The sequence below is a fragment of the Quercus robur genome, chromosome 6 (genome assembly GCF_932294415.1).
Source record: "Quercus robur chromosome 6, dhQueRobu3.1, whole genome shotgun sequence".
Classification (NCBI taxonomy): domain Eukaryota; kingdom Viridiplantae; phylum Streptophyta; class Magnoliopsida; order Fagales; family Fagaceae; genus Quercus; species Quercus robur.
The window spans coordinates 28,363,375-28,385,759 of NC_065539.1; the positions used below are offsets into that span (position 1 = coordinate 28,363,375).

Genomic DNA, 22,385 nt, shown 5'->3' on the forward strand with positions numbered 1-22,385 from the left:
GGAATTGGTCTTCCGTCTTGCTGGGTTGCTCCAGGTCGTAGCAACTTCCCTTGGCCTACAAGGATCTCTATTTATTGTTTCAGATCATAACACTCCTTTGTGTCATGTCCATGTTCATGGTGGTAATGTCAATATTCGGTGCTTTGATCGCTTGCTTGAATCCCCATTCATCCTCCTCGACCATTCCAACATGGGATCGTCTTTGATAAGTGTAAGTATATGATCGATAGGAGTGTTTAGTGGGGTGGAGCGAACGGATTGGCTGTTAGAGTGTCTAGGCCTCTTGCCTTCTCTTTGGCCAATCGTTCGTTGTCCTACAGTATTGTAGTCATCAGTCTTCTCTTCTATTTGTTGTTCCCTTCTGTAATATTTCGAAGGGGTGGATAGTGATTATGACCACTTCTACGTTGATCATGCGATAAGACTTGATGTTCTTGCGGATACTTAATTTGCACTTCCAACACTTGGTTTTGTAGCATAAGAGTTTTATTTTGTTGAGTAAGTCGCTCGATCGCAATCAAGAGTGTCTGCAGTTGCCATTCTACAACAGTGGGGGGATTTCTAGTTTCTTGGTTGGCTGATGCCATCGATCGAGTTTGGACCGTACGACCTTTTGTCTCACGGATAAAGCAATGATTGATTACTCGTATTTCCCACAGACGGCGCCAACTGATGATGCCGAAAAAAATCACCAGTGAGCCATACGGTTCTAACACGCTCGATATCAGACCTGCCCAACACAGAAAAAGACCTTATAAAGAGTACCGATGTTGTACCAACCAAAGACCCTCCGAAAGTTAAGTCAGAAGAGAGCTTCAACAATGTTAGAGAGTATGAGTTTTAGAGAAATTGTGCATACCTTTTTCTTGAGGGTTTTTGGGTTTTTATAGTCGTATAGGGCCAGACTCTTTTGCTTGCGGAACAAGTCTTTTCCTTATGGGGAAGATACACATTAATGCATGTATATTCTAGAATTCTATTCATGTTGGGATTCTACAAACCAGGGCTAATCGTGTGTTGCAAGTATTTTCCATTTAAGGTTCCTTGGAGATCACATAATAATGGGCTGGATGCCACATGGCCGTTCGGTCTGTACATGCCACGTCTGTCCGTGCCACCCCGTCCAGATTGCTTCGTCATGCATAATTTTTCCTCTTCAATAATGTAATCTAATGATAAATTTGTCAAAATTTAGATCCGATTAAAAAATTTTGAGCAGTATAACATTGCTTAGAGTTACCCTAGATATAACTTGAATCTCTCTCTCTCTCTCTCTCTCTCTCTCTATATATATATATATATATATAAAAGAAAAAAAATTGTTGCAAAGGACCCTTGATGCTCCACGCCATGCTTCATAGTCCATAGTAATCTTCTTGCTTCGAATTTCTTTGTGCCTTTTTGGGTTAATGTTCACTCAACACTTCGAAACCTTCGAAGAAAAGAAAATAAATACATTCAGGACGAATTCTTTTATGTTGTACAATTTGAAAGCAAAAAATGACAAAAGACTATAGTAGAGCTTTGAGCGTCTTCTAAAAGGTTTGTCATCTAATAGGTCAAATAGAAAATATAGTACAGCTTTGAGCGTCTTCTAAGTAGATTTCCTGTGAGATGACAAAAAATGTGAGAAGATTATTTGTCTTTAAAAAATAACAATATTCGGGTTGTGTTTTCACAGCCATTCACAAATATTGGTATTAAGATTACTTAAACATTTTAAAGTAATATATTTACAAAATGTCTTAGTTTGCTCAAGTAATTTCTGTAACATCTTGTTAGATAGGAACTTATTATAAAACCCTATTGAGGCCATCTTTTTGTGTCTCATTGGAGTTCTAGGGGCTCTTTGGTTCGAACTTATAGATGTTCAAGTTGTATCATTTCATAAAATTCATTATCGAGGTTAAAAATAATGCCATTTTCAATTGATGTGCTCCATATGCCTTTTTACCTAAATTCAAGTACCTCCCGATTCAACTGGGCACCTATCAGGCTGCCTTACAATGTATATCTCATCTCCAGCAAGGTTGTACATGTCCTTATTACGGTGCCAAGTCCACAAAGCATGAGTCTCATTTTGTACCTGCAAGCCACATAGAAATACCATTAGGTTCGACTCCTTTTGAAGAAGGGCTAAATTCCACCAATCAATGCCTTGGTATTTTATATGGTTTCACTATTACAACTAAATTCTTCTTTCCAAGACCTTTGAGAATTTACAAATTAGTATGGGTTTTTGCATTTGTCTTTTATGTTGTGATAGATTAAGACTAATTTTTGGGGTAGAATAGGCATTGTAAGATTTTTTTTTTTCTTGCAAAATGTGTTGTTGACTCGCTGAAATTCATTTGTATCTAAATAGTGTTCCTAAAAAAGCTTGTAACATGTTCCCTGCAAAATTTAAAATTACTTGTTAATTTTTAATGATTTTATTGTTTTGTTGACTTCTAAGATCCATTGCAGTATGAAAAGGAAGGCTTTTGGTGAATCATTTGTGTTGAAATCTAACTGTAGAAGATTACATCTGGAATTATTGTAGATGTGTGTTTGTCGAAGAGTGAGTGAGAGTACCTCTAGAATCCCATGACCAAAGCTACTTTCTCTGTATGCACTATAATCTGGCTGCTGGTCCCAACAGAACTTACCTTCTGCAGGGCCTGACGTGAAATTGAATGCACAGAACCCACCCATATATTTATCTGGTGTTGTAGATGGTTCTGGGCAGTTCCCAGCTTCATCAGCATGTGCAATTGCCATCTTCTCCCGATTACCTCCATCACCGACTACAATATGAATGGGGCCACAGGGATCCAGAGTGTAGTTATATACTCGGTTTGACCTCTCATAGGCATGAACCTGTTGATGGTTTTCCAAATGAACAACACCACTTATGCACACCATTTACTATAAGCATACAAATGAATGCATCACTTTTCTGCAAACAGCTTAGATATTCAAGCATCATATAGGAAGCAGAAATACACAAAAGAGCACCATTTAGGAATCTGCATTTAAACTATTCATTTGACAACAATAAAAATTTTCTGGTAATTGAACCACATTCCTATTCCATCTTGCATTTTCATTTTTTCAAGTTTGTGTCATCTAGCAATGACATTGATCTTAGATAATGACCATGTGGCAATTATATTAAATAGGAAGTTCTTTATAGTCTTGGAAATTCTTACTTCAACTCTAGGAAAAACATTCCCTTATAGGTACTTTTGTTATGTTTACCTTGGACTTATTAGATTTAAGACATCATTATTTTGAACATTTAAATATCACATCTATGCATATATTTGGACACTAATGGTTTAAGGATTCATCTTAGACTTGATCCAGCATTTTTTTCCTTCACAAATGCAAAGAAGACAGAAGTACATTTCTAATCTCTAAGTATTTGGAAACAGATTAGATTTTTACATGTTTAGTATGTCATACCAACATTAATCTCTGTGGCACCAAAACAAATTATCTTATTGTAAGGAGAAGAAGAGAAAAAAGACAAGTGAGGAGATATAGGGAAAATACACTTACATGTCCATTGAATACAATGTCCACACCATACTTGTACAGTATGTCTTCCATCTCTACCCTCATACACTCTGCTTCTCTGTAATGTGCCATGTAGGTGCTATACCAAGGTGGATGCCACGCAGCTACCAACCATGGAGTGACTTCTCTGTCAACAGAAGCCAGGTCTCTCTCCAACCACTTGTATTGATCCTCTGCAATGCAAAAATTGGGAGAACACACCATGTAATTTCTAACAATAGAATATGCTCTCTCTCATTAAGGAACCCCACACTGGTTGGGTTTTTGCTTTGTTATGGGTATATGTCCTTGTTAGGCATCTCCACTTACTAGTTTAAGCTTTTGGGTTGAATGGTTTTAACATGGTATTAGAGCTTGGTTGGTCATTTGCCTGTTTGTCTTGGTTTCAGTTTTTGTTCAGCTTAGATGTGGGAGAGGAGAGGGTGTCAAGGAATCCAACATCGATTGGGTTAGCGCTTGGGTTATGGCCTAAGGGTTTATATACTTCTTAGGTCTTTCCACTCATTAGCTTAAACTTTTGGATTGGATACTCTAAAATCTCTAACATAGGAAATAACAACATCAAGCTTTAAAGTTACTGGTTATATAACCAAATGCATAAAATTGGCCACGTACATAATATATGAGAAGGTAAAGCAATGGAAAAGAGGCCTTTTTTTTTTTTAATGACCATGGGAAATTGCTAGCGATAAAAAATGAAAATATGAAAGAGAACTTTAGTTCACCTGGTTTGTTATAAGATATGTAGGCACCAAGCATGATAAAATGTATCCCACCTGCATTAAAAGAATAGTAGAATGTGGATGATGATCCACTCTCTTCAGATGGGAATGCAAACCTAGAACTATAAGCAACAAAAGTCTGATTTTCAGCCTGTTGTTCAATTTCATGGTTCCCTTCTACCACCATTATTGGAACTTTAGACACAAGAGGCTGCATGTACCTAACATTAAACATCCCATGATAATTCTATGAGCTAAAATGCTTACTGAAAATTCAAACAATAACAAAATTGCCAGTCTTTTTTTTTTTTTGGTCCAACAAAATATAAGGTTTTGAGAGAGAGCAGTTTCCAATAAATTGAACTTTTATTCTTTCTAAACTTAAAATTTTATTGGCTATTTTATTTGTTTTGGGAACCAATAAAATTTATCAGAAAAAGAATACAGAGAATACTTTCTAAAGCAAATTAGCACGACATGTAATCTGAGGTCATCATGCATCAATCAACCATCTGAAATTAAGCTATAGAACATCCCTCCATACCATAAACCATATTCTAGAAAATCTAAAAGTCCCTAATCTTTACTTTTGTTACTACTAGAATTTAAAAGTGCATTTTTTATTCAACTTGCGTAATAGGGCTGAACGAGCCATATGTTTGACAACCAGGCCAGTACCTTTATAAAAAATATCCCAGTGCCTGCCATTTGATAGCCCTAAATGGTAGGAAAAAAGATTTATTGGATAATTTTCAGTGAAAAAAAAAAGTTAGAAATTCACCTTCCCCAGTAATCCCAACGTGGCTGATAAGTTTCATGAATGGGAGTTTGTGAAAATGAACAAGAGTAGCAATCAGACCCAGTTCCATTTGTGAGATACAAGTCAGCATAACTAACATCACCAACCAGTAGAACAAGATCAGGATGGTTACTGATCATGTGGTCCACAGTTGATGTGGTATTGAATGTGAGACCAAGGTCCCCCACCACTGCTACTCTGCTAGGGTAACTATGGGGTCCAGAAACAGGCATTGTCCTGAAATAATTTATATCACTCATTGCTGATATTGATGGATCTCCACATTGATACTGATATAGTGTGTCGGGCATCAGCCCTGCAGAAAGACGTAAAAGAGTTGTGAAACTAATAAATAAATTCACATGTTGGCAAGTTCAGATACACACAAGGTCACAAAGATGCATAGGCACACAGAGATTCACAAAAACAAAAAGGCAGGAAACAGATGGGGGGGGGGGGGGGGGTTATCAATTTATGACTTTCAATTATAGATGAAATGGCTCTGTGTAGAGAGAATTATACATGTCAATTGTCATGCTGGGTTTGCAAATACTTCATATTTGACCCAGATATTATTGAAAAAGTATAGGTAAAAAGCTGTTCTAAGCTCACGTGTATAAATATTCATTTGCTATACATGCAATCAAATCTTGAAACATACATTGAAGACCGTTCAATGCCTTGTGAAAACACAAGACCTTATGTGGTGAACCAAAAGAAAAAAGAAGTTCTAAATAGAATTACATAATTGCACCATTCAATCTGTCAAATTAATGGCTCCATAGGGAAATCCATTAGAAGAGAAATTTGAACACTGCAGCTGCTTCTTACATCCATATCCTTTGTATGGATAATAATCTTGAACTGTTCTTACTTACAGCTACAGACATTTACAACCATCATTGGAAATATACAAATACTTTTTAAGTTGTGATGATAACAGAATGCAAATGCCCAACAATGGAGGGTGCTAATAGAAGCTTTTATTTTTGGAATAACTTCTTGTCTCTGGTGAAGAACATACTGTCCCCGAGAAGATTTAGGTGAACTGGTTTTTTGAGGAAACATGAGACAACAAAGAATTAAAACAAATCAAGGATCCAGTTAATTACTGAGGGGATATATTCATGAGTAAAGATAACTGAAGTGAGCTTGCAATACAGAATTTGGAGAGTATACTCTCGACCTGACTGCAGAATAGTTGGATGACTCAGAAGAACGAATGGTCTAACATTGAAAAAGTGCTACTGAAGAGCAACTTTGTAAATAACAAAGTGTTTACATGGTCAAATGACCTGAGGGTACAGTTAAAGAACTTCAAATTTTCCATTTTCAATCATGATCAACAGCTGCTACATCACAATTCTTTGGGAGCACTTTGAGACGGTTTAGACCTTCACCTCAATTGATTGGCAACTTAGGGCTAATGAAGTAAAAGAACCATCCCATAGGACAGTCTTATGAATGATTGAAATGGCTACAATCAATTCAACCATTACCCTCTGTGCAACTCATATTATGTAAATAACAAAACCATACAGTATCCAATAATATGTAATATTGAGCAGAGGAAGCATTCATTTTGTCTGGAAGACAATCACCTTATTAGCATATTGATAGAATCAGTCATTTGAGATGAATATATTAATCTAGAGAAATATGCATTAATTACACTAATAATTATACCTGTGAGGCGAACATGGTGGATAATTCCAGAAGTGTAGTTCTGAAGGCCTTCAAAAGGATAAAGTTGATTATAAACAAGCGAATAACCCATTGCTTCATCAGTTATTGGCAATCCATACATTCCATATTGAACAACACTTGCTACAGTTTTAGGATCTAATGATGTTATGTTGTACCCGATATGGAATTCACCTGAAAAATTCAATCCAACTATATTCTGTGATTGACTAAAGGAAAGTAAATCCTGTACCCAATGTATTCAAAAATTTTAAAGATAAAGATTAGGTGATTGTATCCCTTTCCAAAATTCAAAGTTTCAACCATTATAAAAACAACTACTAAAACAAAAACAAAAACAAAAAAGTAACGTTGTACTTGTATAATTACTGAATTTTATCTTATGCATGATAGCTGAAGTAACATTGGAACCATAAATTTAAGGAATGCTAAGCTCTTTTTGACTTTGAAAACACAAAAATGACAAAACCCAATTGTCACATTTCACAAAAACGGATATTAAGTTCACATTTTAATCATTATCAAATCTCATAAAAATCTCAGATTAATAAAAGAAAGAAATGAGAAGCTAAGAAAGTAAAAGTAGTAAACAGTTTATAGTGTGAAAGAGACCTGTGATCCAAGAAATCCACACAGAGTCATAGGTTGCAGAGAGAGACAATGAAATTTGCTCAGGTTCGAAACCTTCAACAACTCTTTGCACAACCGGATCAGTGTCTGACAAGTCCACCGCTTTCCCACGAGAAGAGTTATCAAGAGGGACCGTGACAGGCTTAAAAGGTCCATCAAGTGTAGATAGAACACCCTCACCACCATGAAAGAAGCTTAGTAAAAGCACCAAAACAAGTTCAATTACAGACATTGAGGCAAAACCCATTTGTAGCTTCTATCTGAATGGATTAGCAACAACCCAGAACCGGTTGTTTTGGCGAAAATGGGTAATTACCCATAAGGATGAAACTATTCAGTTAGTTGGCCCGGTTTTGAAAGTTTTTGGCAAACTAGCAACTCGAGCCTCAGAGGCTCGATTTTGGGCCCCTAAATCGAGCCTCTGAGGCTCGGTTTACGTGCTTTGACCACGTCTGATGTGGCAGAGCTGCCATCTGGCATTGACATGGAAATCGAGTCTCTAAGACTCGATTTCCACGTGTATTCCAACCGGAAATCGAGTCTTAGAGACTCGGTTTCCAATTGGGGTTTTTCAAATTTAACGTCTTCGTCGTCTATTGCATTTGTCTCACTTTCTCTCACACAAACCAGAGCGCTCTCACTCTCTCACCCTCAGTCTTACATTTCCATTTCCCACACTCACAAAACTCTCTCATTTCTCTCTATCTCTCACAAAACTCTCTCATTTCCCACACACACACAGAACCCCGCCGGCGTCGACGAGCAGAGCCCAGCCCAGCCCAGCGACGACGCCGACGAGGCTGAGCCCAGCCATCGGCTCCTCTCCTCATCGATCTCTCTCTCCCTCACTAGGAGATCCTTTCTCCTTTTCTCCCTCTCTCTCATTACCACCCCTATACCCATTCATTTTTCCTCACCATACCCATACCCATACCCATTCCGATTTTGGTTGGTAAGTTATTTATATGATTTTTTGTTTTGATTAATGTGAAATTTTGGGTTTGGATTTGGATACTTAACATCTAGGTTATTTATTTAATTTTCAGTTTTGATTTTTGTGAAATTTGGGTTTGGATTTTGTGGTAGATACTTTATTTAATTTTTATTTTATGATTTTTATGAAATTTGGGTTTGGATTTGGTGAGTGCAGATGACATTAAACTCTCTTTGGCTGAAGTCAAACTTGCTTGGTTACCCATTCCGATTTTGCTTGGTAAGTTATTTATTTGATTTTTTGTTTTGATTATTGTGAAATTTTGGGTTTGGATTTGGATACTTAACATTTAGGTTATTTATTTAATTTTCAGTTTTTATTTTTGTGAAATTTGGGTTTGGATTGTGTGGTAGATAGTTTATTTAATTTTTATTTTATGATTTTTATGAAATTTGGGTTTGGATTTGGTGAGTGCAGATGACATTGTTGCTTGGATAGTGCATATTGTTGCTGCCATCCTTAAGAGTTTCCAAATTTCTGCCTTCAGGTTAGATTGTTATTGCTGATTAGGATTATAGCTTTTACGAGAGAATTGTATATCTCATTAGGCCCATTTGCTTGTCTATTAGGAGCTTAGAACTTACAAGTTTATATGAAATAGTTATCTCATATATTTATAGTGCTTGCGTACCATTACAAATTACTAAATTATATGCATATAAAAAAGCACTTAGTAGTTTGCTATTGAAGAAACAAATTACATAGTCTTTTTTCAGTTATGTATTTTGGTTGATTGGTTATGATTTAGGTTTTTCGGTTAGGAATGGTTTTGTTTAATTAGTTTAAATAGATGGATTAGATTTAGTTTTGATTAAGGGATTTTGGTTAGAAGTTTTGTTTACGTTAGCTGGCTTGGCATAAATTGGTTTTAGGTATCTAGAAATTTCCATATAAGGAAGTAATCTCCCAGCCTTTATCATCACAAGTATAATTGTCTGATTTTATTCAATGAACTACTATGGGACTTTCCACATCTAATAGCACAAACTGTAGAATGGAATGAGTAACATGAGCTTGACATGGGAAAAGCAATAATATAAAATCTTTAATACAAGAAGGTTCAAGGATTCAGAAGAATTAAAAAAGTCTACAGCTAAATGCTTCATCATTTGATTACTCAGAGATAGGGACTCCATTACTGCAGTCAATATTTTGTATCTAAGCCTACTAAGTGACCCACACAGCACATAACTGTTTCTAGATGAAACTAGTTCGAAACTTTTTTTTTTTTTTTTTTTGATAAGTAATAAGATATATTGAAAAAAATGAACACCCAAGTGCACCGGAAGTGAACTAGTTCAAAACTAGTTCAAAACTTATTCTGTCAGTATGATGTTCGTCTCATCTATATTGTACCATAACTCAAGAAACATGTCATTCACAGATTTCTAAAGAAAAATATTACTTGCTTCAATTTAAGAGTCTGGGCAGCCGTGATAAACAGAAATAGTAAACAATAATATAGGAACATGTTAAGTAACTCACAAAACATGTGGATGACAGATTGTTAAAGTAAAATTCTTATTTGCTTCAAGAGCCAGCAATGAAGAGCAACAATCAACAATGAAATTATGAATAATGAGTAATACAAGAGAAAGTTTGAACACATTATTTTTTTGATTTGAAGTTACATACACTCACGTGGGTCTTGAACCCACGACCTCACCCTTCATGTTACTCTTACAAGGTAAGTTTGAATGCATTGTTAAATGCATCACATGCCACACAACACAATTAAGCCTGTATGCACATTGGGCACTAATGAGACATCTTCTCCCCCTAACTAAAGTGAGGTCACAGCAGTTCAAAGTAAGAGTGTGGTATGGAATAATGGTAATTATTGCTGTCGCAATGAGAAGCCATTGAAAATTTTAAGGTGGAATGGTAGAAACAAATCTTACATGGCTGCAGGGCACCCCATGGATGCCTCCCCACTATAACATTATTTTGTCTTAATCACAAACAAACTGGCATTATTGAAAAATATGAGGTGGCCAATGATATAACCTATATGTTTCCAATCTGATTATGAAGTTATATTTTTAGCAAGATAGATAAATGTGATGATCAGTAGTATGAACAAAAACACATACATGTGAAAGAAAAGTAATTTCTAAAATAAAACAGACTACATAACAGCAGCAAAAAGCAGCCTTTTGGTATCAAAGGATTTATTAACTCATTGGATTATACCGGCACAAATGAAGTACCGTCTAATGTGCTGAGTGATTAAAAATATGCCAATCAAATTGCAAGGGAAAATTCTACAAAAAGGAATTAAAAATAATAATGCTTGAAGGCACAATATCTTTGGTAGTCAAACAATGACATGGTTCAAAAACTTATGTTGATACAGTTAGATTGTTGACAAGAAACAATAGAAATACAAGACTGAAAAACAAAAAGGAAGTCCATGCATTCTAGAGAAAATATAAGATACAGAACAAGACAAAGGAAAGTTTTTTAAGACAATTTGGGCACATGTATCAATAATTAACAATTGCAATATTGAGAAGCAGTCTTGTTTCATATTAGATATGCTATAAGGACTTATTATACTTTGGTAGTGAAAAGGACTTACTGTTTGTGAGATATCACCACAAAAAGCTGTTTGACAAAATAGGATTTGTTAAGATGAACTTTAATAACAAGGACAACAGCTTGTTTATGAAATAAATTATGAGCAAAATTTTGGGATTAGATCAACACAATATAAGACTAGACATGCTTCAAGATTTAGTTTTGCATTGACATGTTTACTATGGATGAAATGAGAATCCTAAGAAATGGCAAGACATGAAAATTACACCTAAGAAGATAAGAGGCCAACCCAACTAGAGACAAGTCGAGAAAACTATGTCAGCTCAGTTTAGCCATGTGAAATGAAAGTAACAGGACTGTGCTTGTATGATATGGGCATATAATGTGTACACACACACACAAAGGTGCATCAAGGTGCTGAGAGTGGACATGTTGCCTTGCCTTGCAATTTAATCCAAACAAAGAAATTGTCACATATAGAGCTATTTGTCAATCAAGATTGTATATCAACAATGCAGATTTAAAGACTTGGGCATAGTTAAGTTATTAATATTATATATATATATATATATATATATATATATATATATATATATATATATTAAAAGTAAACTGGGTCATGTAAATATATTTTCTAACTTTAGGCATAACTTTTTTGATAATCAATTGTTACAGCAAGTTGGGGAGGAAATTTGAAACCTTGTTCTCCTTATCAAATATGCGCGTCAATGCCACTAAGTTACAAGCCTTTTGGCAACTTCCAGCATAACTGAATTAATAATGAGAGAAATTCTAAAACTGAATAGTTGCTAAAAACAATAGAATTATGAAATTCACTTCTTCCTAGAACAGGAAACTTCTCTTTATATTAAAATATGTCACACTATTAGTAAATCAACCTGGTATATTAATTAAGTAATTTCCATCAACTTACGAGATTCACACATGGGGGGACCTGTTTAAGTTAAAAATAGCTAAAATCATATATTTACTACACATTAAGCAACTAATATCCAATAAACAAATCACATGAGCAATACCCAAAAGTTTAAAACTTGAATTATCACTAAAAATAAGCAGTGCCCATTTTCATCCAAAGGATGAGGGTGACAAAAGTTGGAGAATTGCAGAGAATTGAAGTGAAAAATAAGAACCTTTTGTTTAACACCCAGTGGGGAGGCAGTGAGGTAAGAGACAGTCCAATCATAGAACACAAAAGGGTCACCTGCCAAAGCAGCAGTTGAGAAGCAGAAGAGAAGGATAAAAAGGAACGAGGTTGAAGAAGTTGGCATTGGATTTAGCTTCAACTCTGAGTGTTTCTTTCTGGGTATCTTAGTTTTTCTCTACTTAACAGAGAGAGAGAGTGAAGTTCACTTTGGTAGTGACTGTAATGGATAGCAAGCAAACATGGCATTGAGAAAGCACACAGTCACACAGACACTCACGTGGGTGTGAGAGTGGAAACAGCTCGAGCAGTCAGAGGTGCCTGAAGATGTTTTGTTTTTGGGTCCCATTTATTGACGTTTCGAAAATAATTTTGAGCTAAAGGTCCAGTTATTTTGCACTACTTTCCACCCATTAGTTTCTTTTTTCTTTGTCTTTTTTTATGTTCCTAAATTACCCTTTAATCTCATGTTTGATAGTAAGTTTATCAAAACCCTTCATTGTATTGTGGTATTTGTAACTAAGCATTATTCTGTGTGTGATCTTCTTCTAAAAAATAAAAATAAATAAAAAAAACTGCGTGTGTTCAAAACTGTAACCTTAAAAATAAAATCCTAAGTCTAAAAAGCTTTGTGTTCATATTGGTCTCTTTTGGTTTACTCTTTCATCTTTTACTGAATTCTCATTGTACAAATTGGCTTTAGTTGCTCTAACTCATACCTATATATTTAAGCATATTGTGTGTTCAATTTTGAAACTAACTGCTTATCATTCTTCTTCAGTATGGCTGCTGCAAATGCTGGACGCATTGACTATACACAGCCTGGACCCATTGACGACTCGGTGTTGTCACAGCAGGCGACGCATCGGTCCGAAGCTATTTGGAATGGACGGGTAAAACACTCAACTAAATATTTACTTGTGCACATGCATTTAATCCATACAATGTACACGTATTTGCATATACTATATTAATCCATAACGAGATGTTATGTGCAGGATCCAGGGTCCATTACCTGCCGTAGTCGTAGTTCAGAGTTCTCCAAGCAACCTCCAATGGTGGACGACCGAGTGAGGAACATCATCACCACAGTTGGTTTGGAGGGACTCCTGTGGGTCCCGGGTAGAGAGATTGACAATGGCCTCATAACGGCCTTAGTGGAGCGATGGCGGCCCGAGACTCACACGTTTCACATGCCACATGGTGAGGTGACCATCACATTGCAGGATGTGGAGGTTCTTCTCGGGCTTCCTGTTGATGGTGAGGCTATAACAGGGAGCACACAAAAAACTTGGGTGGATGTGTGCCGGGACTTCCTTGGCTTTCGACCTGTAACTCAAAACAACCATAAGCAACTTGATGGGCAGAGGATTCTCATCAACCGCCTTTTGGAGGAAGTTGCTAACCCATTGCCGCCTGATGCTGAAGAGGATCAGCTACATAAGTACGCACGATGCTACATCCTAGCGCTATTGGGGGACACAATATTCATGGACAAATCCGGCGATAGGGTGCATCTAATGTGGGTGCAGCAGTTGGAAGACCTTCACAACCCACAGAGGTACAGTTGGGGAAGTGCTTGCCTTGCATGGTTGTATCGAGAGCTATGCAGGGCAAGCGAGGACACCAGTCAGATTGGTGGGTGCTTGCTGTTGCTCCAGTACTGGGCATGGGCCAGGTTCCCCTATTTAGTCTGAGAGTTGTGGTTCAACATAGTCTGAGAGAAGTTGTGGTTTAACATATTTTTTGAATATGTCTCAAAACAGACAAATTATATTCACGTGTACCTGCAACAAAGACTGTTGTTGTTGTTGACTAGCACAAGCACCAAAATAGACTAATAGGCTAACAAGCAACGGACAAACAATTCAAGTCCTTCAGCACTAGCACAGAGCACAATGTAATAGACTAGCACAGAGCACCTGTCTAATAGACTAGCAGAGCACAGCAAAGACAGCTTGATATGACCAGATAGGCAGAGATGAGAGTGCTTTGAAACTCGAGTCTCTAAGACTCGAGTTTAGTTTGCCTTAAAACTCGAGTCTCAGAGACTCGGTTTCAAAGTTAAAATGCGCGCGTTTTTTTACTTGAAACTCGAGTTTCTGAGACTCGGTTTACTTAAAGTAAAACCGAGTCTCAGAGACTCGAGTTTTACGTGGCATCTACGTGGAACTTGAGTTTCTGAAACTCGAGTTTCATGTAAACGCCACGTGGATTTTTTGCCACATCAAACAACGTAAACCGAGCCTCAGAGGCTCGATTTTGGGCCCAAAATCGAGCCTCTGAGGCTCGAGTTGCTAGTTTGCCAAAAACTTTCAAAACCGGGCCAACTAACTGAATAGTTTCATCCTTATGGGTAATTACCCATTTTCACCGGTTGTTTTTTAAGGATGCTGTTTGGAACTAAGAGAGAGAGAGCACAATACTATAGCCATGGAGAGGACAATAAGTGAATAACACTGAAATAGCAAAAAAAAATCAGTGTTTATATTTTATATATATAATTTTTATTTTGATAATCTAATTTATAAGTAGGTAAAAAATTTGAAAATTAACAGTGTAGTGATCCTATTTTTTAGATAATGTTTTAGTAGAGTTAGAATTGCATTTTTACGGAATTATCTTTTAATTTTGTCTCTACTTAAACATAGGGGTGTGGAGGCATTTTTGAAATAAAAAATGAGGAATCCAAACACAGAAAGCCCCTTAAATAAGAGGTAATGTGCAAAATAGTAGTGTAAAAGGATTGTATATAGTTAGTTAGACAACGTTTGAAACAATAAAAGAAAATAGCATCTCGAGTTTTAGAAACTCGAGATCCTATTAGAACTCGAGTTCAAAAGACTCGCCTCGCGAGTGTGAAAATGCCACGTAGATCTCGAGTCTTTAAAACTCGAGTTTCATGCAAAAAGAATTTCACCTATAGTGGCGTTTTTAAGTCTTACAGTGACGTTTTAAAGCCCTATAGCGGCGTTTTTCTGCAAAAAAAATTTTGTAAGTATAGGTTTAGGGAGTCCTATAGTGGCATTTTTAAGCCCTATAGTGACGTTTTATAGACCTATAGCGGCGTTTTTATTCAATTTGTGGAAATCGAGTCTTTAAAACTCGATTTTCAGCTTGATTTTTTCCCACTTTAGCGTAATCCACATACAAATCGAGACTTAAAAACTCGATTTTTATCTTGGAACTCGAGTTTTAGACACTCGAGATGCTAGTTTTCAACATTGTTTTGAAACTTGACAATTAACTAAATTTTTTAATATTTATTGTTATTTAGAAAAAAAATTCCTTAAATAATAGTATAAAAAAACCAAGTATACATATTTAATTATGTTTAAAAAAAACATATTTAATTTTATATATCTATATCAAACGACGGTGGCTGGCCAGCAGCCCCGCTGAGCACGATGAACCTTTTATTCTGGAACGTGCATGGGCTTGGGAACCGACGCACTGTTCATGAGCTCGAGAGTTTCATCCGGGCACAAGATCCCACCACCCTCTTCCTGGCCAAGACGTGGGCGAGTGAGGCTAGGCTGATTAGTTTGTGCACAAAGTTGGGGTTTGATCAGTACCGGTTACTCCGCAAGTCAATAGATTGGGGTGCTTGGCTCTGTTTTGGAATAATTCGCTAAGAATTGAAGTAATATCCTCGTCGCTGAATCAACTTTGATGCTGTTGTTGGGGATTCGCCGGAAGATAAATGGCGTCTCACTAGCATATATGGCTTTGCTGATCTGGCCAAAAAATGTGACATAGGCTCTGGTCCGACAACTACATGCAAGTTTCTCGATGTCGTGGTTGTGTGCTAGGGATTTCAACGAAATCCTCTAGTCCCATGAGAAGTGTGGTCTGGGTCCAAGAAGTGAAACTCCAATGAAAGCTTTCTGTGATGTATTGGATGAGGCCAGGTTAAAGGATTTGGAATATGTAGGGAAGAAATTTACTTGAAAATGCTGTCGTCAAGGTGGCTTTGTGCTTAAACGACTTGACTGAGCAGTAGCTAACAATCAGTGGCTTTCTCAAAACCTGGGCACCAAAGTTCAACATCTCCACTCCAACTCTTCAAATCATCTTGCCATTATTGTGAAACTTGAAGGTATCAGTCCTAAACCAAAACGAACTTTTAAATTCGAACAAATGTGGCTACGAGATAAAGGGTGTAGCGACAGAGTCACTAATGCTTGGGGCCCATCTATAATGGGGGCTACAATGCCTGAGGTAGCAGGAAAATTACAAACATGTGGAGAAAAGCTTACTGAGTGGAGTAAGAATTCTTTTGGGAGCATTAGGAAGGTGCTTAAGGAAAAGAGGAAGCTCCTATCCAGAGCAGAACTGGATGCAGCAAGGGGGGTGATCAAATACTGGTAAAATCTCTTCAAAAGGAAATAAATGACCTTCTCGATAAGGAAAGTCAGATGTTGCAACAGAGTTCACGGGCGCTTTTCTTGAAATGTGGAGACAAGAATGCCATTTACTTCCATAGCAAGGCCTCCCAAAGATTTCGAAGAAATCGGATTCTCCGATTGAAGAATAATCAAAATGTTTGGTGTACAGAGGAGAGCCAGATTAAAAACATTGCCTTTAAGTATTACCAATCTCTGTTCTTATCCTCCTTCCCATCAGATTTTACTGAAGTCCTTGACAAGGTCCAACCTTCAATAACTGAAGCTATGAATTCAATGCTGCTCAGGCAATTCAGCAGGGAGGAAGTGGAAATAGCCATGAAACAGATGGAACCCATTACAGCCCCAGGCCCCAACGGTATGCCTCCGCTCTTTTATCAATCTTTTTGGAGTACTGTTGGTAAGGATGTCTGCTTTGCTGTTCTAGACTATTTGCATAATTGTAAGATTCCTAAAGAAATAAACCTTACTCATATTGCTTTAATTCCAAAAGTTAAATCTCTAGAAAGAATTACTGAATTTCGACCTATAAGTTTATGTAGTGTGATTTATAAATTGGTGTCTAAGGTGTTAACAAACAAGCTCAAGGGTATCCTCCCTTTAGTAGTGTCAGAGAACCAAAGTGCTTTTCAAGCAGGTAGAGTGATCACAGACAACATACTAATGGCCTTTGAAACATTGCACTATATGAAGCACCATCAAAAGGGCAAGCGGGCTACATGGCCTTGAAGCTAGATATGAGCAAGGCATATGACCGTGTTGAATGGAAGTATTTGGAGCTAATGATGAAGAGGATGGGTTTTGCAAATAGATGGGTGGCCTTAATGATGGAATGTATCTCATCAGTTAGCTACTCGATCCTTATTAATGGCGAACCCTCACCAGTCATTCACCTAACTAGAGGCATCAGGTAAAAGGATCCACTCTCCCCTTACCTCTTTCTTTTCTACACGAAAGGTCTTCATAGCCTACTACAACACTCTATGGTTTCTAGCCAAATCAGAGGCGTCTCCATATGCAAGAAAGGTCCTCGGCTGACCCACCTCTTCTCTGCCGACGACAGTTTGCTTTTCTGCAGATCCTCAATTATGGAATGCCACAGGATTCAAGATCTTTTAAGCAGATATGAAAGAGCTTCAAGCCAACAGTTAAACAAGTCAAAAACCTCTCTCTTTTTCAGCAAATCAGCTCCAACAAAAGCCATTGAGCAGATCACAAGCTACCTTGGGATTCAAGAGGTCAAACAATATGAAAAATACCTTGGTCTACCTACTCTAGTGGGAAGGAACAAAAAGGCAAGTCTCATGTTTATCAAAGAGAGGGTTTGGGCCAAGTTACAAGGTTGGAAAGAAAAACTTCTTTCCTAAGCCGGGCGAGAAGTGTTGCTAAAGGCGGTGGTGCATGCTATTCCAACCTTTGCCATGAACTGCTTCAAACTTCCCATCACATTATGCAATGACATAGTGCAACTAATCCGAAAATTCTGGTGGGGCCATCGCAGGGACCAAAGGAAAATACATTGGACAAAGTGGAGTTCATTATGCCTTCCAAAAGACCTAGGTGGTATGGGATTCAAGGAACTGCAAAAATTTAATGATGTAATGTTGGCAAAGCAAGTATGGAGGTTATTAGAAAATAAGACCTCTCTCTTCCAAAGGTTTTTCAAAGAAAAATTTTTTCCAAGTGGTAATATTTTTGAACCGAAGGAAGGTAATGGCTTCTTTGCTTGGAAGAGTATTCTTAAAGGTAGAGAGGTCATAAAAAAGGGGGCCCAATGGAGAGTGGGAAATGGCAAGAACATCCTCATATACCAAGACAGATGGCTACCTGACCCCTAATACACCAAAATTCAATCCCCCCCAACTTTCGTTGGTTATGATGCACAGGTATCAATGCTAATTGACAAGGAGAGGAGTCGCTGGATTGAAGATGCAATTGATAATAATTTCATGCCTCATGAAGCTAAGCTGATCAAATCAATTCCCATAAACTTTACTGATGCTGAAGACAAGCTGTGTTGGCCGAGCAATGTGGATTTCGGTTAAGGCCGGGTATAGACTCCTGGTTGAAAAAGAGCTGAGTTCAAATGTTGGAACATCAAATGTGTCTCATTCTAAGAACACATGGAAGGGTCTATGGAAACTGAGGATTCCCCACAGAACTAAAACACTAATGTGGCGTGCAAATTTGGATGCTTTTCCAACTTAGGTCAACCTTGTGAAGAGGAAAGTTCTCACTAATCCCATTTACGAGGTTTGTGGGATAGAATAGGAATCTACACTGCACGCCCTTTGGTCTTGTCCAAAACTGAATGAGGTATGGGCTGTGCACTTCAGTTTGCTGAAGAGTGAAGCTAGAGAGTGTTCGACATTCTTGGAAGTGTTTCGAATGTGTATGGAGAAGTCTCATCCCACTGATATGTTCACAAAGTTAGCATCACAGATTTGGTTCAGAAGGAATAAATTGAGATTGGGTGAGGAAGTGGCTGACCTGAAACTGCTTAACTCAATGACTAGAGATGCTGTATAGGAATTTCAGCATGCCAACATCACAGCACCAAAACCTCCTCCTGCCTGAAGCCATACTAAATGGATGCCACCCCCTACAGATTTGGTCAAAGTCAATTTTGACGATGCCGTTTTCCAGAAGAGTGGTGAAGTAGGATTAGGAATCATTATTCGTAACGACCTTGGTCTATTTATGGCTGCATTAACACAAGTTATTCCACTACCCACTTCGGTGGAGATGGTGGAAGTGTTAGCAATGCAGAGGGCTCTTATTTTTGCAAAAGAGCTCGATTTTGATCCTGTCACCCTGAAAGGTGATTCTGAAATTGCAGTTTGAGCTACGAAGAGTGAAGGTTATTCTGCTACAAGCTTTGGACACATCCTTTCTGACATCAAGGTCCTATCTACTCACTTCAGGCGCTTAGTCTTCCGACATACACGTAGGCAGGGAAACAAAGTCACTCATAGTCTAGCACGATCAGCATGTAATTTTTCTCCTTTTTGTACTTGGATTGAGGAAGTTCCTATAGTTTCTTATGTTAATTATCTTGCAGAAATTATCAATAATACGTAAGCCCCGTCTCCTTTTCTAGGGTAGATTCCCAAAAAAAAAAAAGGACAGTTGAGCTGCCTGTGTTTGTTAAAACGACAACAAAAAGCTTAAAACGGTAGAGCCTAAAGTGCAGATAGATAGATTTACGCTTCTATCCTTAAAAGTTAAGGGTGGCAAAATCAATCCAAACTCATTTATCCACCCAAACCCACCCACTTAAATAAGACCCAAACTCACCCAATTATTAATTTGGTTAAATAGTATTAACACAATTAACCTTAATGTTTATTGGATTTTAATTAACCGGGTACCCAATTACGATCCAAGTATCATTTTTACAAATAACCCAACTCTAAAATACCCCAAAACCACTAAAAAGACCAAAATACACATTAAACCTAAAAATTTACTAAAATACCTCCAAAACCTAAAAATGACCAAAATACTCTAGAAACATAAAAAAAAAAAAAAAAAAAAAAACAAAAAAAAAAACAAAATACCCCCTAAACCTAAAAATGACCAAAATACCCCCTAAACTAAAAAAAATGACCAAATACCCCCAAAACCTAAAAATGGCCGAAATATCCCCTAAAACCTTAAAAAAAGACCAAAATACCACCGAAACCTAAAAATTAACTAAAATACCCCCTAAACCTAAAAATGACCAAAATACCCCATTGAAACCTAAAAAAAGACCAAAATACCCCCGAAACCTAAAAAATGACCAAAATATCCCCAAAACCTATAAAATAACCAAAATACCACCGAAACCTAAAAATTAACTAAAATACCCCCTAAACCTAAAAATGACCAAAATACCCCCTTGAAACCTAAAAAAAGACCAAAATACCCCCGAAACTTAAAAAATGACCAAAATATCCCCAAAACCTATAAAATAACCAAAATACCACCGAAACCTAAAAATTGACTAAAATATCCCCCTAAACCTAAAAATGACCAAAATACCCCTTGAAACCTAAAAATAAAAAGACCAAAATACCTCCTAAACCTAAAAACTTATCGAAATACCCCCTAAACCTAAAATTATCAAAATACCCCCGAAACCTAAAAAATGACCGAAATATCCCCAAAACCTAAAAATTGACCAAAATACCCCCTAAACCTAATAAATAACCAAAATACCCTCTGAAATCTAAAAATTACCAAAATATCCCCTAAGCTAAAAAATGGCCGAAATACCCCCTTAAACCTAAAAAATTACTAAATTACCCCTTAAACCTAAAAAATTGACCAAAATACCCCTCAACCTAAAAAATTATTGAAATACCCTCGAAACCTAAAAATTAATTGAAAGAACCCTAAAACATAAAAATTGACCAAAACATCCCCGAAACCTAAAAATGACCAAAATAACCCCTAAACATAAAAAATGACCAAAATATCCCCAAAACCTAAAAAATGACCAAAATACCCCGAAACCTATAAAATGACAAAAATGCCCCTTAAACCTATAAGCCGATAAAATATGGCATAAACCTAAAAAATGACCAAAATTCCCCCCTAAAACTAAAAAATGACCAAAATACCCCCTAAACCTAAAAAAATGACTAAAATACCCTTGAAACCTAAAAAATGACCGAAATATCCCCAAAACCTAAAAAATGACTGAAAGACCTCCAAAACCTAGAAAATGACTGAACTAGCCCCAAAATCTAAAAATTAACGAAACACCCCTAAAACCTAAAAAATTAGTGACATTTCCCTTGAAACCTACAAAATGACTAAAATACTATTGGAACCTTTAATTTGACGAAAACACCCTCGAAACATCCAAAATACCCCAAACCTCTATTTTGGTAATTTTAGAGGCTTCAAGTGTATTTTGTTCATCTTATAGGATTAGTGGTATTTAGGTCATTTAAGATATTTTGAGGGGGTATTTTGGTCGTTTTAGAAGTTTCAGGGTATTTTGGTACTTTTAGAGGTTTCGGGTTATTTGTGGTCATTTGAGAGGTTTTGGGTGTATTTGGGTCATTTTAAAGGTTTAGGGGTATTTTATTCATTTTATAGGTTTGAGGGTATTTTGATTCTTTTTTTAGGGGTATTTTGGTAATTTTTTAGGTTTAGGGGATATTTTGGTCATTTTTTTAGGTTTAAGGGGTATTTTGGTCATTTTTTTGGGTTTTGGGGGTATTTCGGTCATTTTTTACGTTTAAGTGAGTATTTTGGTCATTTTTACGTTTCAAGAGTATTTTGGTTATTTTTTAGGTTTCAGGAATATTTCGGTCATTTTTTAGGTTTCGAGGATATTTTGGTCTTTTTAGGTTTAGTGGGTATTTTGGTCAATTTTTAGGTTTCGAGGGTATTTTAGTCATTTTTTAAGGTTTAGGGGGTATTTCGGTCAATTTTTAGGTTTAGGGGGTTTTTTGGTCATTTTTAGGTTTCGGGAGTATTTTGGTTATTTTTTATGTTTCAGGGGTATTCAATCAATTTTTAGGTTTCGATGGTATTTTGGTCAATTTTTAATTTCGGGGGTATTTTGGTAATTTTTTAAGTTTTGGGGGTATTTTAGTAATTTTTAGTAGTTTTTGATCATATTTGGTCTTTTTTTAGGTTTAGGGGGTATCATATCCATGGTCTTAAAAACCAGACCTGGAACCGGATACTAATCCGGTCCGGTTATTGTTAAAAACGGAAAATAGAAGAAAAACTGTTAAAAACCGAAAACCGCCGATTTAATTGGCAAAACCGGAAACTGGTATGGTTAAACTGATTTTTAGCAGTTCTTCACTAAAAACTACAGATGTTGTGTTTTTGAGAGAGAGAGAGAGAGAGAGATTTT

The 22,385-nt window shown here is 36.8% G+C and overlaps 2 protein-coding genes across 5 annotated transcripts; one reads left to right on the forward strand and one right to left on the reverse strand.

Moving 5' to 3' along the window:
- Nucleotides 1-1,136: 1,136 nt before the first annotated feature.
- On the reverse strand, nt 1,137-7,707 carry LOC126688415 (purple acid phosphatase 15-like). Of its 4 annotated transcripts, none has more exons than XM_050383093.1 (8): nt 7,399-7,707; nt 6,769-6,960; nt 5,065-5,398; nt 4,287-4,504; nt 3,544-3,734; nt 2,575-2,859; nt 1,969-2,086; nt 1,137-1,432 (listed from the first exon to the last, which is right to left on the reverse strand). In XM_050383093.1, the coding sequence occupies exons 1-8, from the start codon at nt 7,661-7,663 to the stop codon at nt 1,407-1,409; spliced, it is 1,629 nt and encodes a 542-aa protein (XP_050239050.1). In that variant the 5' UTR covers nt 7,664-7,707; the 3' UTR covers nt 1,137-1,406. The 4 variants fall into 4 exon arrangements, with proteins under 4 accessions (XP_050239050.1, XP_050239051.1, XP_050239049.1 ...); XM_050383094.1 differs by having other exon boundaries at nt 1,955-2,086; XM_050383092.1 differs by having other exon boundaries at nt 1,340-1,607.
- Nucleotides 7,708-13,171: 5,464 nt separating this feature from the next.
- Nucleotides 13,172-13,813, forward strand: LOC126690076 (serine/threonine-protein phosphatase 7 long form homolog). The gene has a single exon (XM_050385211.1). The coding sequence runs from the start codon at nt 13,172-13,174 to the stop codon at nt 13,811-13,813; it is 642 nt and encodes a 213-aa protein (XP_050241168.1).
- Nucleotides 13,814-22,385: the final 8,572 nt, after the last annotated feature.